This window comes from Lepisosteus platostomus, chromosome 2, assembly GCF_059453375.1.
Source record: "Lepisosteus platostomus isolate fLepPlt1 chromosome 2, fLepPlt1.hap1, whole genome shotgun sequence".
Lineage (NCBI taxonomy): Eukaryota > Metazoa > Chordata > Actinopteri > Semionotiformes > Lepisosteidae > Lepisosteus > Lepisosteus platostomus.
The window spans coordinates 70,607,742-70,627,465 of NC_142612.1; the positions used below are offsets into that span (position 1 = coordinate 70,607,742).

The 19,724-nt window shown below is 38.9% G+C and overlaps 1 protein-coding gene across 2 annotated transcripts in view; it reads left to right on the forward strand.

Moving 5' to 3' along the window:
• Positions 1-19,724, forward strand: part of ryk (receptor like tyrosine kinase) — a 69,324-nt gene that overhangs the window by 37,641 nt on the left and 11,959 nt on the right. The window contains exons 6-11 of one of the 2 annotated variants that reach the window (XM_088616630.1): positions 1,021-1,165; positions 1,834-1,934; positions 6,585-6,668; positions 10,631-10,756; positions 14,153-14,239; positions 17,614-17,683. In XM_088616630.1, the coding sequence (XP_088472756.1) occupies positions 1,021-1,165; positions 1,834-1,934; positions 6,585-6,668; positions 10,631-10,756; positions 14,153-14,239; positions 17,614-17,683 (613 nt within the window). The remainder of the gene's footprint in view (positions 1-1,020; positions 1,166-1,833; positions 1,935-6,584; positions 6,669-10,630; positions 10,757-14,152; positions 14,240-17,613; positions 17,684-19,724) is intronic. The other variant, XM_088616631.1, reaches the window with a different exon arrangement.

A 19,724-nucleotide genomic window follows, 5' to 3' on the forward strand; every position in this document is an offset into this window, starting at 1 on the left:
TGGTAGACACGGCGTGTTCGTTTTTCAGAAGAGCTTTTCTTTGAATCTCTGCAATTTTCTTTTTTTTTTTAATGACTTGGTGCTTAATGCATTAAGAACCAGCATATTTCAGTAATTGGTTGTCTCGGTGAATGTCTTCTTTGTATAATATGATATTTGTGAATGTAATCGGGTGCAGACATTGGATTTCAATCACTGGACACCAGAGAATTTAATTTGTAGAGTGAAAGCCTCCTGTAATGTATTGGGCTGACACAGAATGAACTGATTGTCTGGACTGGAAGCTTGCAGGAACAAATCAGTATATCCCAAAGCCTTAAGTGGAATTGCTTCTTGCTGATTATACAGTATCCTGCCAGAATAAAATGTACACCCCCAAATTAGATGCTATACATGTATAGCCATAATTAGCCAAAGAAATAATAGACATTAAAGTGAAAAACAAAAGATATGTTAGTACTGCATACTGTTTTGACTGTGAGTAGCATGTTGTGTCAAGCTTTATAGTGCCTTATCAGGCTGAGGTTGTGCAGTTCAGTCTGCTGGCTTACTTTTTTTTAATCTCAAACTCTATAAGAGAGTTGATGTTTTACGAGCTATGCGTTGTAGATGTACTTTCCTCATTTTTCTTAGTGTTCAACCTACGAAGCGAAAAACATTTTACACCTTAGGAGAATTCTAAACAACTCAAGTTTTAGAACTTTTTTCTTTCTTTTTTTCTGTCTTATACAGTATGGTAGTTTTTAACATGAATTACGTTTTCCAGAATTTCGAAGAACGGTTACCAAATGTTTTCATCTGCTACACCTTGACAGCAGGTATGCTGTCCTTGTTCCTAAGCGAGGTATTTCACAGTCGGAATGGAAAATCAAACATTTACTGGTAGAACAAGCATTGCGTGGATTCGGATTTGCTTATGGAGTGTGAAACCACATGGAATTTCTGAGCTGTACTCTTACAGTGCTCAGGACAGATGAGCTCCCTGTACACTAGTGACCTTGTACGACTCTTGTTTTTCAGACGAGAGCGTCAATGCGACACCGACCACATCCGCCCGCGTGTTCTACATCAGCGTGGGGGTCTGCTGTGCAGTCATATTCCTGGTTGCCATTATTTTGGCAGTGCTGCACCTGCACAGCATGAAGAGAGTGGAGCTAGATGACAGGTAAGGAGCCTGACGTTGCCTCAGTGGCGACGGAGGTTTCTGTGGAATTCTGTGGTGAGCTGGTTAGGCTGATCTCGGCACGAACCCTTGTTCAGATTTAATTTCATTGCAGGAAGAAGAGGTGATCTACGAAATGGGCCGCATGAAACATGCTTTTAGAAATGAACCCGTTTTGTCGAGGTTTTTCTACCCTGAGGCCCTGTATTCTGTGCTAGCCTTCCACGTGTTCTGTATTTTGTTTTTAAGAAAGTCAAAAATGAAAGGTTCCATCATAGAATCAGGTGCCTGTTGAAATTGTTGTTTTCCAGGAAAAGGTCAGACCTAGTGTCTCCTTTTCGTAACATATTGGATTATATCAGTGCGTCGTGGAAGTTCAGATACCAGACAAGTTAGGCTTTTCAGTGTGTTTTTGTATCCCGTTAAGCTCCGTTTAATTGTGTGTTAACAGCGAAGGTCAGTGTATGCTGTTACTTTAGCACAGACAGAAAACCGTTGTGCTTGGGTCTTAGGTGAGAGACCGCATTGTCCACCCAGGGTGCATTCACACTGCACTGCTACGCTTCGTCCCAGCGTTGGTGCCTCCTCGGTATTTCGGCAGTGGGCATGCAGCTGGGATGGGCCGCGCCGCTGACTGTGTGCGTGTACCCCTTGTGTGTCCTGTTCTGCAGCGTGAGTGAGAGTGGCAGCTCCCAAGGCCTGTCCCAGCCGTCCACGCAGACCACACAGTACCTGAGAGCAGACACCCCAAACAACGCCACCCCCGTGACAAGTAAGAGCTTCTGTGCGCTCTGCCCCTCTCCCTGTGCGGTTGATCTGTTTCTCTTCCTGGTGTTAATATTAGAGTACGGAACATCAGAAAGGATAAAAACTAGAGGAAGTCGTTTGGTCCATCTTGCATATTTGGTGTATTGCAGCTTAAACGATCCAAAAACCACATCAAACCGTTTCTTACAGAATCCCAGTACTTAAGTTTCCACATTATGACTTATAGGTTGTGCCACATGGCCATAACCCGTTGTGTTAAGATTCTCTATCCCAAAAATACTTAACCCTCGTTAGAATTTTTACTCCCTAAGTAAGTTTATTTGTTTGTAATTATAGTTGTAGCTTTGTTCCAGCGATTTGTTGTTTTTTTCAGTGCTGTACATTCTAAATGATGGCGCACGAGAGCAATTTTCTTTTTTTTTCTTATCGTTGTGATGATGTAATAGAAACATCTTCTGACATGTTTTATTCCCAACCTGTGTGGAAACCAATGTTGCATTGTGTGTTTAAATGGGGGAAAAAGGGCAAACAGTGCTGCTTGAAAATCAAGCATGTCATGTGAGAGGCCTGTGCTTAAACCGCTGTCATTCAAGTGGGTCCTGTTTGGCCACTACACTTTAGCTTTTTAACGCAGTTGTTTTTCCAGTCAAAATGTTAATTTTAGTCGTGTGCGTGATTGCATGCACGTTTTCTGTGCGTGATCATATATGATGAGAGGGAGATTGGTAATTCCTCGGTCACATCCACTGTTAGAAGGAGTGGGCTTGTATAGTAGGAATCAGCCTGCTGCAGTGCAGTATTCATGAAGCAGCCTGGGAGAACTGAAGGCACATAAAGAGAAACCTTTGTAGATCCTGCTGCTAGAACTACCTTTCCAAGACCCTGTAGCCCTGCAGGAGACATGCCCATGCCACAGTTAAGATTCAGAGCATCCTGCAGTTCAGTTTGGATATTTTAGACAGGATATTGGGCAGGCAATGAAAGGTGCACTATCATGCATAATCCAGCAATCACATCTCAATGTCTATTTTACCTGTTGCTGTTGATATTAACTCTGTTAACAGCTGTTATGCTGTTTTCTAAGACATACAGTAGATGTAACATTATGACTGGATGTGCCACCATTCGTCTTTGTCTGAGCAAGCTTCATTGCAATACAATTCACAGTACATCATGAGTAGCTGTTAAATTAAGAATATAGCCACTGATATATTGCTGAGGACTTTGCTAAGGAAACTTAAAGAATTTAACTGCTACTGATTCTTTCTGATGGCCACAGAGCCTCCATTTTTAGAAAAAGCTTTCATAAAAAAAATCCTCTATGGTTCCTTTAACAAACTCATACTCTGTGTGGCAGAAACAAGCAACACTTTCAGTCCTTCCCGCATTTTGTCTTCTTTTCTCTTCGGTACCAACATTTAATCCACGTATTGATTTCCTTCCCCAAATAAGATGGTTACATGCAATCTTATTAGCTAAAGTAGAATCAGAAGGTCACAGTAATGAGCGAAAATTCTTTGCTTGTGGCTGTCACTGCTGTTACTGTTTTTCGAAACCCAAGAGAGAAGTCTGTTTCTCAAGGATTGCGTTCCTTAAAGAGTGATCCTTCATACTGTGTGTAGTATTTACAAACGTCTTCTTTTATCGCAAGCTTTCATTATCTTGTTCTGTTGTCTAGACACACACTAAGTGTTCTGCCAGGATTGCGGTTATTTATGTATCCATCTATTAATTATTTCATATCAGATATGATAACACTTTACTATAGTAAAAAAAAACATTTAACCTCTTTATAAACACTCCACAGAACAATATAACATTGCAAAAAAACTGCCAACTCAGAATGTTCGTTCTGTTTCTTTAATTTATGTGAACAAATTCATGTTTGTTCAGATTAACACACAAGAGTTAATCTGAGGCTGTTGTCACCTTCACATTGTAGTGTAATGATGAGAGCTACCATGGTTGATTTTCAGAAGTATGCTTGGTCTGTCTTTCCCTTTAAAATTATTCATTTAAGCTTATCATTTTTTCCAACCAAGAAAATCAACAGAAGTACCAAGCAAAATAAAAAGAATTAGGCTATTTCTGTCTTTTGCTGCCATCTAGTGAAACTTAAAGCAGTGCTATTTTTTGAAAGCTGACTTAACATTTTGTAATATTTTCCCATTGAACCATCAGTTGGAAATTCTGTATGCGACTAGCTGTTATTGAAGCAGTTTTCTAAAATGAGAAATCACAATTATAACGAGAACATTATAGTCACAGTTTTATACTTTATACTGTTCACAATATGATTAAATGGGATGAATACTGCTATGTGTGTTTCTCTTTTTAAATTCATTTTCTTTGTGATTTAATAAAGCACATTTTAAATTATTTAAATCTACTGATGCACAAACCGGCAGAAAGTAGATATAAAAATCACAGTAAGTGTGAACACATTGAAGACCTATGAAACACTGTGGCAGACTGAAAAAATGAAAACAAAGTTAATAGTGGGAACAACATCTCTGGGCGTTGACACAATCCTACCATACAAAGATCTGATCTGCTTCTGGATTTGGACAACTGTGTGCTAATCTGCCACTTGCTACTGGTGAATGATTTGTGTCCTCTTTTGGACTTCGCTCTGCACTTGGGCCTAAATAAAATGTCTAAGAAAAGCAGCAATAAGAGCAGTTGCAGGAACCAATGAGCACTGGTGATTAAAGGTCCAGATGGACCAAAAGCCAAGAGACACAGGGGAGTAAGTACAGACCAGAACTAATAACATCTCCCCTCCGGTTGGTATGAAGGCCACTACAATTAGCAAAGTATTTCCCATGATCTTCACACATTGTCTTCCATCGGGACTGCCAAGGACAAAACTGTATCCATCAGTGAGTAAAATCCTCTTTTCACTGCCATCTGCAGATCATTTTCATGCAAACAGCGAGCTACAGTCATTCTGCTGATGCATAGGTTATTTTTATTGGAATTTCTTGTGCTGTAGCCACTGCAGCTAAAAAAAAAAACGTTCTGCAAATCACGTGGTCCTGATCTTGTGTGGTGAGTCTCACAACGCTTGCATCCTGGTTTCTCTGGACCAGTCTGATTGCTCCAACAGAATCTCTGTCAGTCGTGGCAGCTATAATCGGACAGCCGGGCAACCTCCCGTCTTGCGATGGCAATGTAAAGTCATGGCTTTTTGAGATCGGTCTCTTTTTTTTCCTACGAAGGAACAATATTCCTCAAACAAGTAGCAAATCTAACTGCTCGCTACTTAATATGTAAATGAAAACATGGGTGTGCCTAATGAGCTACTGACGTAAAATGAATACTAATGCACAATGAAAACACATAGATCTTCATGAGCGATTTCACTTCTGCAGCCAATAAAAACATGATTTAAATGTAGATTTTTCACACCTCTTTTGAACACAATGGAGTCAGTGGGAAAAGACGATAAATCTATATGAACATTTATGCCATCCTTTGTCTAATTTCTGGATTTCTTGAATATACAATTTTCAGGATAATAAATTGGTGTTACACAGATATTTTCATGGTTTGTTCGTGTTTTGTAGAACAATCACAGTAGTTGACGTGAGTCATAGAGGAAGGACTCAATGTCTTCTGTGTGATACCTATAAGGGAGAAGTTTTAAAGCTTTATGGTGTATTGGTTTTGAACTCTTGCTTTTGGAAAAACCCTGGTGAAAATGGTTCCATTTTTATGATCGTATTGAAAGATAAAAGACTTTGAACCTGAAACAATAAAGATGCCAGCTCTGAGGGCAGGCGCAGGGGGAAACTACACTATCCAGGCTGCGGTTATGGTTTGGATTAGTCTGCTAAGGCACCCTTGGTTTCCAGAGAAACGGGGCATCTGTGACTTCTTAGGCTTTTGCAGGCTCACAGTGACATATGTGACCAGCACACCTCTCCTCCGTTTGATGCTAAGCCTCCTTTATACTGCTTACGAGCTTGTAGGGTTGAAATATGAATGCCCTGATAGTTGGAAATGTCTGAGGAACTTGTGTGTAACTTATTGTAAATCGAGGCATAAAAAGACAAATTATTATTCAAAATTGGGAGGATATATGATAAAATAATTAAAGTTTTGTAAAGAATATAAGAAAAGATTTACTCTAGGTACATAGAATTAAGCCTGTGTCCTTCTTACAAAGTATACAGTATTAGAATTGTGCTGTTCAAGTCTGGTTGTTTTACTTTGATTTCTGCTTGTCCATGACAAGCAGACAGAGTTTCTGCTTTGGTTTCTGCTAGTCTGTCTCTTAAAAGCATTCAAAAGTGCTCGGCCAGGGGAAAGATGTGTTTTATTAGTCATTGTAAATGAGTGTATGTTTCATTCAGGATTCAGAATTTAAGAAAGGTTGCAAACGAGAGGAGCCTATTCACAAATGGACTAGGAGGGCAAAATGCCCTCCTCTCGTCTCTTCAGTCCTCCCTTTGCTCAGAAGTAAAAGGTGTGCATTCAAAAAAAAAACCTTAGCTTTGCAAAGAATGGCACCTTCACAAGTGTTTGTGTCTTCCTGCACTGTTTTTTGTTGTTGTTTTTGTTGTAGCTGGTTGAATATCTTAATTAAACTCCACCTTGCTGAGTTGGTTTAAAGCGCCTTGTTTATTACTGTTCCCCCTCTTGCTATCAGACAATCACCCCGGTTCTGCTCCCATCCTTCAACTTGCTGCTGCCTCCTTCCCAAACTCTGGTGCCCCTTCCCACGAAACCAAAAGTAAGTCCATCTTTGAGTGTCTCGGAGAACAACCAAATACTAACCCTCTGCTTCAGCGCTGCCATCGCCTCGCGGCTCGTCAGTCCGTTGTCGTCCCAGCTGTGATTTATCTGCACACGCAGGAGTCGGGACATGTGGGCTAATCCTCATGTGATGTGAACCCTGTAATTTGGGAATTATCCCAGAGCAATTCAGGCTGCCCCTTCGGCCTTTGCTATGTGTTTGCAGATCTCTTACACAGCTCAGTTACCAGCGGGAGCTTTCATTTTTCTTCTGCTTAATTGCAGATGTTTTTTTTTTATAACTTTCGAGTTTCTTTAAACTTGGAAATGTGGTTGAATCCGATTCTTTTTCGTCAGGGAAGGCGAGCGTTCAAAGGAATAGGTGAATAACTGTGCTCATAGGCATGGCTTTGTCAGACTAACTGGTTTTAGAAATATGTTCAGGAAACTTGTAAGCCAGGGAAATTCCTTTGTGAACCCGACATTACTCCTGACATCAGCAATATTCGCAATGAAGCTTTTCTAAATAACATAAGTCTGTATACTTGGGATATACCCTCAGGTGACTGTCTTGACAGAATACCCATTTAATGCGGGGTACCAACTCCTCCCCTTTCCTGGTGAAAAGAATAAACTGCACAAGTTCAGTTACTTCACTCAGAAATCAGTAACTTTTTGAAGTTCGTATCTCAGAAACTTTATATTCACATAAGTCAAATTGTTAATTGTAGTTAATTAACAGTTAACTTTCAGTTGTTAATTGTAAATTAACAAGTGTTAATCTGTAAAAATAAAAAACTCTGTGCATGTCACAGTTTATCCACCAGTTGGCCAGCTTGTCTGTAAGTTAAAGGTGAAGATATCAAATTCCTTTGAGCTTTAAGCATTGGAAAGAAAATAAAAACTAAATTAAGACTTGACAGACTTATTATTTAACAACAGAAAAAATTGTATAAGTTCACACAGAAAATATTTGGGAAAACTGCAAGGCTTCCCAGATCTGAAGCTGTTTAACATCACAGTATGACTGCCACGTAGAAGTAGTAAAGACAGATAAACTTTGCAGGACAGTTTCTTTCATTAAAAGTTATCAAAGCAGGCCATGCTTTTAAAAACTGGCGTTCAGTGTTCATTTTTGAACTGTCAGAAGTAATTGTTTCTCACAACCCTTTTTTCCCCAAGAAATCTGAGCTTTAATTTTCTTGTTTTGTACAAGATTGTGCGCTTTAAATGCTCTTTGATACCTTTTGCCATATTTTTAACATTCACATTATTTTTGCAGCCCACCCGTTTCCCAGGTCCCGAGAATTTTATTTGGACCTTCCGATGACCGAAATCCATAATGAGCTTTCCAGAGTCGAATCCAATCTCTGCGTCAGTCATTTGGATGTATGCCAATGTGATTTAAACTGTAAAGTGTTTTCAACATATAAAATGTTGAAAAAGATATTTTTGGTCTGATGTTTAGGCCCAGTTTTTTTTGTCTGTTTACATATTTAGTAAAAAGGTAAATGTGTTGAATTGTAGTCCAGATCTCCATGCTGCATTTTCAACATTTCTGTTCTTTGGGATGTTGTTAACATGGAGTGAAAGCTAAAAAAATGTTTGCATTATTAAGACTTTCTATTTGCAACAAATCTTGCTATGACTATTGGGTGGCATAGGTCTTTCAATTCTTGAACTGAGCACTGGGTGTCACTGAAGAGCTTCGCCTGTGAAACAGTTTGAGAAGAGATCTGCGAATAGTACCAATAATTTAATTTAATTCACACAGCTTCTGTGTGATCCACTTGTGATGTGACTTTATGAGAAACCTTTACATCAATTTTTCTTTTGAAAAACAAAAACCTTATCACAAGGAGTTATTTTTAAGCATATTAATACAGAACAGATTGCCTGCTTACATTTATGGTTAACCACTGCTTCAAAATGAATCGAGTACATTTTGAACTTTACTAACTTTGTATTTTCCCTACTTAAACCTTAAGATGTCTTGAATCCTGAAGTTCTAAAAACTTCCAACTCCACTGCTAAGAAACTGCTTTTGTTTTTAATGTCCATGAGTATCATTTTAGGATAGTCTTATTATATTGCTTAAATATTTGAACTCAGTTTTTAGAAGAAGTCTAATATTTTCAGTACTTCTGAATTATTTTTGGGGTTGAATTTGGCCCCTAAGTTATCAGAAATTTACCTTAATGCTTAGCTTAAAGCACTCCTTTGTGAAGACCTATCAGAGTGTTGTTTTAAAATACCTGGCTTAGCTTCCAGGTCTACCAGAGCCATGAAACATGCTCAAGAGCACACAAGTCTTTTATTGTTGCTCTGCCATTCTTTAGTTGAGGAAGCCTCCCCAAACCGCATTTTGCACATTAAATGTTTTAAGACCGCTCACCTGCACAAAAGAATTAAGTTGCACCCTCAGGCAACTTGGATGCAGTGTGCTGTAATGCTTTTCCTGTGGATTAAAAGTCTTCTGTGTTGTTACATTATATTGAGCTAGTTATTCTGATGCAGTGATAAACAAGTATGGTTTTCTTTACTATATGCAAATGAACTATATTTTATTTACCTGGAGTTTTACATGATAATTGTGATGGGTGTCCTGTATCATGAAGTCACAGCCTGCAGTACGACAAATACTTGCAAATGGACAACTTAAAAGATAAAAAAAACAATGTATTTTTCCAAGATTTATTCTAGTAACTCCTCTGTCAGAATCTAATGGCAGTTAGGGAGCGTGATCACTTTAAATCCGAAGGCTTATGCCAGGATACATGATGTGATATCTTACGTAGCTGCTCAATGCTTACACTGCTTCCCTTAAGGACTGTGCCAGGCAGTCATTCTGCTAGCAAGTTCACAATCATCCACCTTCCACTTAGTAGTGCATCATTTAACATTTTCTGGTCTAAGTGTACTACCTACAATGTCTTACTTTGGGAACCTTTTGAGCTTGATCTTATAGTAAAATAGGTCTGAATCACCAATAGTCATCTTCTGTAATTGCCATACCGTACAAATACAAGATAGGTGTGTAAAAGAACAAGTGGAGGTTAATTCCACCCTAGCAGGATAAGAGGAAAAAATCGAGTTTCAGCTCTGGAGCCTGCCTGAGGTGTTTGTATAGACGTGTATATATATACTGTCAAGAAAGTGATTGAGTAATTAGATTTAAATTCTCACATGGTGCGACCAGACCTATTTTCTTGCTTGACTTTTTGATGTTTTATATCCATGTCTGGAAGGCTGTACGTGATCTGTTTCAGATGGTAAGACAAAAAAAATCAAAAAACTTGAAAACCGAAATGATAAAAAAATTGAAAACCAAATCCTGAAAAAAAACTTAATTAGTGCACATTTGTCTTTTTTCACATTTGCTATGTATAATATACATTTTTTTCCAGAGATTACACAAAGGTGTGCTGTAGGTGATTAATATTATATGCTAATTGTACAGAACAAAAGTAACAAAAGTTTTTTGCCATTTTCTTACAAAATTAAAAAATATATAGATTTAGTAGTTATTTGTGTGAATTTAGGAAACGTGAAGAATTTAACAATTTGAAAAAAATTGCAAAATGTGGTGACTTTTATAGCATTGTATTTAACTGGTCATAATGGAAATGTTCCCGATTTTTGAGCCACAATTAAACAGTGTGTCTTCATGTATTAGATGTATTCCAGCTATGCAGAATACTGTGCTTTTAAAAGTGATGGTTTCATTATATTTTATAAATCATCTGATTTTCATGAAGCGACTGCTCTGTTTGTCACAATTTAGAGGCACTTATTTTCGCATTTAGGATATACAGACTGCATAACATGACGGCTATACTGTACGAATTCAGTCTGACTGTCCTAACTCCTCTTATTGAGTTCTAAGCACAATTTTAAATGGACACGAAGAGCATAATGCACTATATGTAATATACATTTTTGGTTCCATTGACACCTCAGGTTACCCATCTCTGCGCATTGAGAAGAATGACTTGAAAAGTGTGACTCTGCAAGAAGCCAAGGCCAAAGTGAAAGACATCGCAATTTCTCGAGAGAGGGTCACGCTGCGTGATGTGCTACAGGAAGGTACGGGGCTTTTGAATCGGAGTAAATCTTCCCGATGTGGATCTGTGCCTCTGCACGGGAGCTCAGTTAGCGCTTGGCCGTAGATGTGGATACACACCCGGCTGAAAGCTTTGAAAAGTATTGAGGAACCATGACGGCCGATGGAATGTTTTGCTTCATCATAACGAGACATTGTTCCAGCTGAAAGCTAAGAGCAGAACTACAGGTAGAGAGATGTCAGGTTCATGATGATGACTTTTCTGCAGATGAAGATCAGTAACAGTGGTCCTGGTGGGCTTATATGACTATTACTTTACTATAAGTTTTTATGTATGCTTGTTTCATTGTGCCGTGTAGATGTTTTGAAGACGTTATGATGTCTTTTTTTAGACTCATTCAAGTAAAGCATTGCCCTATTGTTCTATTCTATGTTATTGCAGTGTGCCATGATAAACTAAAAGCATTGTGGTGACGGAATTGTAAAGCACAGCAAAACAAAACACGATGGGCTCTGGAAAACTGCTAGCGAAGAGTAAGGCATTGGTGTGGTTGTGGTGAAGCCATTGTAAAACTGCACAGCTACGGTGCACGTTGCCCATGGTAAACATTCCTAGGGTTTCTTGACTATTATTTGGCGGGTTTTGTGTTGGTTGCAGAAAATTTATAAGCATGAAGTTAATCAGTGTTCCGAGAACACACTGAGTGTGGCCAGAGGTGTAAAAAGCGTGATGTCACAAGCACGTTGGTTAAGTTGTTTCCAAGAATCTCTAATCCAGGCATGGTTTAGCACTTTCCAGTCAGGAGAGCCATGGGTGAATGTAAGCAGGTAGGTCTTAGCGCAAGCGGTGTTTAACAGTCTGCTCTGTAATCAGACCTTGGCAGAAAACTAGTACATCCTGTACTTTAAAAAAAATATTGTCACAACTGCAGTAGCAAAGCTGCTTTTTACTTGTATTGTACAGTCATATTCAAGTAAAAATAGGGATTAAAGATATTTTTTACCTTTAAAGATGTTTGGTAGTTCCGCTTCAGCTGAGCTGTTATTAGCTCTTTTAATGACTGCTTTATTGCATTATTTCCAATGTCTAGTCTGTGACCAAGTACTAAGTACTTCTCTTCTCTCACAAAATGCCTACAATTTCAGCAGAGAGAAAAGTTAATCAAAAGGTAAAAGCCTGAAATATGGATGGTGTTTTTAATCTTAAATTGAATAGTTTACATCAATTTTTATATGGTGCACTGGTGAAAATAAGCTCACAAAAGAGAAGAACCTGATTCCAGAATTTAACAGTTAAAGACAGAGGTAATGCCACTCTGAAACAAGGCTGTTGACTAATGTATTAAGTGCAACAGTGATTGTTAATCGGTATTATTTGAAGGCGATATCTCCTGTAAGTACATCTTTGTCCAACAAGCAAAGATGCTCTTGTAAATTTATCTACAAAAACAGGGTTTCAATGCTTTTGTTTGCAGCTGTACACCAGAGGTATTTTTTATCATACAGCATATTACCCTGAAGAATGTGAATAGCACTATTGTAGTTTAGCCAAAGTGGTATGCTTTTGACAGATGTTGGGAAGATTTATGTTTTTAGGGCAGAGCGAATTAAGTCAGACAGGTCTCTCATGAAATCTGCACATTGTAAATTGCTAAATGAGCACTGCTGATTAACCAGGCAGGCACTGGCAAGCAACTGAAGAGTCTCATGCAGGAGACGCTGATTGACGCAGGCCTTTTGCAGTAATCCGTGAAGAAATCTCCTGTTTAAACACAAGAAGAGGACGACTAGGCCCCGAGGGATGGATTTTCTAGTTTACGTAAATGTTGTGGAAGAGTGATTTATTTATGTAAAGGATATTTAAACCAGCCAAAACCCTGAGAGGTTTAACATCTTGTTTTCTGAGAACAAAGCTGAAAAAAGACCATCTTACTGTGTTGCCAGCGATCTTTTTTTCTTCTTTCACTGCAAGTTTGCGTCGGGGTACATTTGCTAGTTTGTGAAACTAAATGTCATCAAACATGACACTGAAAAGACAGAAAAAAGAGATTTATTTAAAAAAAAAACACCTAAATGAAGTTTGCTACTTGATTAGGTCACAAATTTCAGGATCTTATGTTCTGGCTACTGTCACTGATAACTGGTTTAAGTTGTGTGGCAGTTTTCTAAATACCTGAATATTGAAGGAGAATTAATTAATTTTATTAAAGCTGGTCATTGAAATAGAAATATGTGAACCTCTGAGTTCTAGGTAGAAATATGGAGTCCTTATCTTTGCTTCATTTGTGTGGGGCAAGAACAATGGACAAATTATAGCTCTTGATCCAGAAAAAAAGCAGGTGAACCACAGGTTGTTAACTGCAATTTCGCTCAGCAGGTTTGGATTAGAGAAAGGTCCTTAATCTATTAATTTTTAACTCTGTTGCGTGTGATACTGGTTCCCTTCAATTATTTCAGAATTGCTTCCAGTTCATAACCATGACATTTACAGCCACTTGAATAAGGCTACACATTAGAAAGGATTAGTGCGGAAATATTCATTCAGCAACAGCACTGATGACCTGCTGATTCAATGGAACAGGTGCCAGCATTATGTAATGTTTACAGTACCTTTAATGTTTTATAGATATTAATCCACAGCCTCACGAGGCTCAATACAACCCAATTTGTGCAAGCTTGGTTTATATAACCTCTCTCCTTGAATTTTTCAGAAGCAATCCAAGATTATTTATGTTCACCAGAAGGCTCTAAGACATACATCAAATGATATTGGTTCCAGTACTCATTTGTTTGTTTTTAATGTTTCTTGGTATATAATGATTCTTGAATATATTGTTTACGGAACCTTAACACAAAGGTTACTCATTCTGTCTGTTTCACTCTAAAGGAAAAGGATCCTTATCATTATTTTATCCACATACATCATGGATCTAAATAATGTTAGACAAAAATTAGTTTTTTTTTTTCATTTTGATGAATCTCACCACAAAGTGTCAGTATGAAGAGAGTTAAACCAGGAGAATATATTAGATACATCTCCCATGAACAATTGACTAGAAAAACAACTATGTAAGAGGAAATTATTAAGAACAGAATTTGCTGGTGTATATTATGATTTTATTTATCTGCATATATCTGCAGTATGTATTTTTGTTAAAGAAATGAAGATGGCAGTTCTCGGTCTCCAGGAAGTCATGCACGAAACCTTTGAGTCACAATACCAGTCAGCAGAAATTGTGTTGGTGTCCATCACTTCATTTAGTTGGCCGACATTTGTTTAGATCAGTGTTGTAATTTGAAAGGTTAGATGGTGTTTTGTGTGAATGGTGTTGTGCCTGTGTCTGTTCATCGCCCTCAGTTCAAACGTTTAATCAGATCCCTTCTGACTTGACTTTAATCAACACATGTTTGTGTCGCAGGTACATTTGGTCGCATTTTTCATGGCGTTCTTTTGGATGAGAAGGATCCCAGCAAGGAAAAGCAAGTCTTTGTGAAAACGGTGAAAGGTGAGTGATGTTTTCCCAGTGGCAGCAATGTGACCTCCGCACATCCCACAGCCCAAGTTATTGTATGAAGCCAAAGAGAGCAGAAAGATTTGCTTGGGAAATTAATGTCAAGATATCTTGTAGAATTTATTGAATGGTTTCACAGAGACAAGAGCCAGCACGTTTCTCTAGGTCACAAAGCGAGTTGCACACTTTGGTGTTTTGTTTTTCCTTGGCTTTCTGTTCACATGGACTGGTTCCAGTAGAGTAGACTGCTGCAAAGACAGCGCGTGCGAAACCCATGAGTTTATGGCCTTTTGTCTGATGTTCAGGAACTCCCAAGTGTGCTGATGCTCAACAAAAGGGAAGTGAAAGGACAAGCTTTGGTCTCATGGGAGAAATGCGGTCAGAAATGGAGAGCTTCCAGGAATCCTATGAATGGCACTTTCTGAAATGAGCCGAGTTAATCTTAAAGCGAAACTTCAGTCTTAAAACGCATAGCAGGGGTCTGCAGTCCTCACCCTGCAGAGGACCAGTCCCGTTAGTCAGAGAGATTATCCGCAGATTGGTGACATTTGGATGCCATTGATGAATTAAGTAGGTAAGTTGTTCAAGTTAGAGGTCTCTGGAACTTGGGGGTGCTCAGCTATTGGTCCTCTCTAAATTATTTAGTATAACAAATCACGTGCTCAATTGGTCAGAATTTAATTGCTCCGTGTCTTTAGAAACTGGTGACTTTACGGTGGTGAGTTACAGGGACAGGGACCAGTGCTCTACAGTGTGAAGCAGGGGCAGCACTGCACACACAGTGGCACATCTGCAGGTTGTCCAGTTGGAGACTGGAGTGTGTATTGCTTAGGCTATTTTACATCATAGATGTTTTCTGATCTTTCACAAGAGTTCTCTGTTCAGGCAGCTGTTCCAGATGTGAACCTTGCCTAGTTTGTCAAAAGGCTACAATGATAGAATTATTAATAGCTAATTATTTTGCTTTTAAACGTAACAAAAACATTACAGATGTCCAGAAATGGCACGTAAGAAGAAAGTAAGATTGGATTCTTAAAAAAATTTGGCATATTATTTTGAAAAATAGAAGCAGATTATAAATGACCAGTTTCATGAGGTGATGTCCTAATACATATTAGAAGAAAAAAGGGGTGTGTGAAGAAGCTCAGATAAAGAGCAAGGTTTTTGTAAGCATGTACATTATATGTGTTATTATACAATACTGTCTCAAAGCTTGAGAAAACATGAACAGCCAAGTTTATCCTTGTGTGCTGTACACTTAAACAAGAATGTGATAAAATATACACAGTCATAGGGAACAGGAACAATTATAGATAATATGATTAATGTAGTTCATGCAACCGATAATAAGTGGAGCATTTTTTATGGCCTAAAACAGAGTAGGTACAAAATGGCCAAAATATCAATTGTATTCAGCTGTTTGCTCTTAAATTAAACTAATTTCAGTATCAATTTAAAGTCTCAAAAGTTTGACGTCTTTCCTCTGTCCCCTCAACATTTGTTTTTGTGTGTGGCACAACTGCTGGGAACAGAGTGTCCGTTTGCAGGAGGAACAGTGAATATCTGAAGTTTTGAAACATAAAGTACTTTGCATTGTCTGAATTTTACGGTTTTCTTTTCTTTCCCATTTTACGGTCTGATTTCATTATTCTCGGTGTTCAACCCATTTGTTCCAGCAGAAAGCTTCTAAAACAAACCCCGCCTCTAAGCTGGTTGTGAGGGAGTGTGGTGTAGTAATTGAGTATTGGATGCTACTTTGGTGCTCACTATGCCTAGAACTTTGACCAACAGTCCGTGTCCTTCCCTCCACTTATTTTCAGTGTTTAACAATCTGATTGTGAACCTGAGTCTGGTTGCCTTGAATACTTCAGGTAGTGCTGCAGATAGTGTAAATGCAGCATATAGGACCAGATTGTGCCTAAAAAGTAATGCATCTTTCACATATGGAACAAGAAATTTTGAGAAATATGCTGCTGTAAAATAATATTGATTTTATGTCTTGTAGCTGTAGGTTTGGTGGTGCATTGCATTGAGAATCCAGGACTCACTGCATAGTTGTAGCAGCTGAAATCAGTGCGGCTAGTGTCATTAGTGGCATTCGAGCACGAGAGGACAACACCTGGCTTATCTTGGCCATTTCTTGTGTTCTAGTTTGCACTCAGTGGTGCCTTTGCAGCGAAGGTGCTCTGTGCTACCAGAATAGATTGTTTCAGAACGGCTCTATTCCTGTAATGTAATGTGAATTTGGCTTTACTATGAGCAGTGTCTTGAAAGTGAATCACTTAATTCCCATTTCGTTGTTAGCTATGTGTTACCAGCTGCTTTATTTTTCTGTTCAGAAACCAATGATCTTTTTATTCTACCGATAAAGAACTGCCAATTGTAAGTATTAGGAATTGTGCAGAAGTCCCAGGGGCACCCAAGGCTGATAGGAACCCAGACTCTTGGGTTCTCCTGTGTTTGGCTCTTAGGGTGTGCCTGTGGTCCATGAACAATGCTGCTGTCAACTGGTACTGCCCCACTACTCTCGTATGGAACCAGCCATGAACTTCCTCGCTGCTTTACACAAAGGAGGAAACAATACAGATTTACAAAAACACAAGGCGGATGCCAAATCTGGGTATAGAGATAAAATGCATTTATATGAACTAGACTAGAGTCAATCAAAAATACTGGGTTTCCTTTTTAAATTAAAAAGAAAATAAACAAAACTGTGAGGAAGTAAGGTTTCTGCCCCGGAGTCTTATCGCAAATCCAGTATGTGTGGTTTTTGCACTTTTCATGATTGTAGTTCAGCGATATGCCTTTCGATTTGGCTTATGTGGCTCATTTGGACCGAACGATTAAATCAGGAGCTTTGTATTGCTTTTATGAGCTGATTATGGGCTCATGGTAACAAGGGTGGGGACAGGTTTTTCACAGCAAGAGGCACAACGCATGATTGCCTTTACTCTGTAGCACGTCTTTATTTACAAACCAGATGTAAAGTCTGAAGGCCATAATGGCATCCAAGAACGGAACAGTTCTTACTGCTCCTGTCTTTTTTCTGTGTTTGTAGACTTAGCTCATTTTTCAACTGGTTATACTCCTAATTCGGGTATGGTACAAATACAAAAGGTGCCTAGAGTTCACTGCTTCTGACATCACCAAGGTGAAATGCTGTGGATTGCTTTTTGTTTCCTGCATTCAGGCCTGTTTTCTGAAGTACTGTTATGAAGGAAACCGGGTTATCTTAAGACATGTATTTCAAATGGGTTCAGTTGAATTAACTGACTGAAATTTTGATAATGGATTATTCTTTGTATCGATTTGCTCTTCTCGTAGGTCTGTTTAAAAGTGATTTTTTTTTTTTTTTTTTACTTCTGTAGACCATGCCTCGGAGGTTCAAGTGACAATGATGCTGACAGAGAGCTGTAAACTCCGAGGGCTACATCATAGGTGAGTCAGCTGAGGATACAATTCAGTCGACTGCATCTGCAGGGTTTGACATCTTCTGTTAATAAGGAGAGGAGAGAGGAGGTGAAAAAGGCTTTTAATACTGCACAGGCTACACCTTTTCTTAGTAGATTGTTGCACAAACTTTCTCAAGCTATTGCTTGGAAGGGAAAAGTAAAGAAGTCTCTAGACGTTGTATGTATTTTGTCACAGTTTGAGCCTTGTTTTGCTTAGGGACAGCTGTAAACTGCTCTTTTTTTCTGAACATGTCACTGAGGGATGGTTTAAAAGTAGTCCTCATTACACACGCGTTGACTTCATCTTATGGCCTATGGAAAAAAGATACAAAACTAAGTCTGGTGCCCTATTTATTTTTATAGTCGATCACATTCCACTTAAATCACACTTATACAATAATAGAATAAAATGCTCCTCTCATTCTCAAGTAGTTGTTGGGGTGTAACGACAGAGGCAAGTCCTTAAAGGCCTCCTTTTGTCTAGTTATTCAATCCGGTGTTTTGCTACAATTACTTCTTACTTTTGTGTGAGCATTGTGATGCCTGATTCTCAGAAAAAGCCCTCTTTCTGATCAGGACAGATTTCACAACTCTCACCCTGTGGTTTTTTGCATTGTAAGCTTGTTAATACACATTTAACTTATTTGAAATTCATAAACATCCTGTAAATTATTTTAAATATTTAACTGTTTTTTCACTGGATTAGTTTTTTCTAATTTCGTCATTGCTTAACAGTGCTGTTTTTTTTTTTAATTTAGCATCTGCAGTTAATTTATTATATTATTATACATGCCCAGTTTGGAATTGTCTCTTGAGTTATATTTCTGTACACAGTAACAACCCCTGTATCCAACAGATCAATGTTTTTAAGAATCTTTTAGGATCTATAATTAGTAAGTTGTCATGGTGTTATTCTTTGAACTCAGTCGCTGTTAGGTTCTAAAACTGAATAATTTTAAATCTGCACCCTTACAGGATCTGTTTCCATCTTTGTTTTCACCCACAATACTGTAGCACGCAAACTTTTGCGTTGATTCCAAAATCTGAGAAAAAGAAAGGGGTTTGAAATGAGCTCCTGGATTTGCAATGGCTGGGTTCTGGCTCTGCAGCTGTGCCTTGGAGTAGTTTGCGCTAAACGGGCATGATGCCCACCACCACTACCATTGTTCAGCAACTCTGGGGGAGGCGAGCCCTTGCAGCACACTGCCCCTGGTGCAATACACGTTCGTGTTTCACAGAAGTTTCACAGAAGTAACACCGAGACAGGATGGTACCAGCAGCGCTAAGAGATCATTAAACCAACCTGATGGTCGGTTACTTCGTATTCCTGGCCCTTAAGCAAATAGGCTGTCTCGCCCCAGATAGCCGCGCTCTCACAGCTCCAGTTTTTGGCACGTGGCCTCGACAAGATTGAAATTATAACCCACCAGTAAATTTAAAACCCAAGTAAACGTGAGCTGACCTGGCCCAGGCAATGGCACAGCCATTGAGAAGCAAAGGGATCGTATGTCTGGATCCTCTCCTGGCAGTTTCCACTTACAGAACTTGAACTCGTTCATCACAAAATCAGGTGCTTTTGCTTCATCACGGGCCGTGATGTCAAATGATAGCATGTTGTTGTTTTTTTTATTTAAAAGGAACAATGATGCCTCTCAGTCTTCAGTTTGGCTCCCTGAAGCTGTCCTTTTTTCTTCAGAGTGTAATTCTGTAATGACTGCTGTCCTGTGGCACAGTTTGTGTCTAACTTGCCACTGCTTGCATCTTCTGCAGCAGACTTTGCCAGTTCAGTTTGTGAAAATGTATGTTTCTTTGAGAGCACTGTCAAAACCCACATTTCTGAGATCACAGAACCTTACCCTGTGTCCTGGCCAAATTTCCAATTGGCCCTTACTAATCATGGCCTCCTAATAATCCCCCTCTATGAATTGGCTACATTACTTTGCTCTCCTCCCCACTGATAGCTGATATGTGGTGAGCGTTCTGGCGCACTATGGCTGCCGTTGCATCATCCAGGTGGATGCTGCACA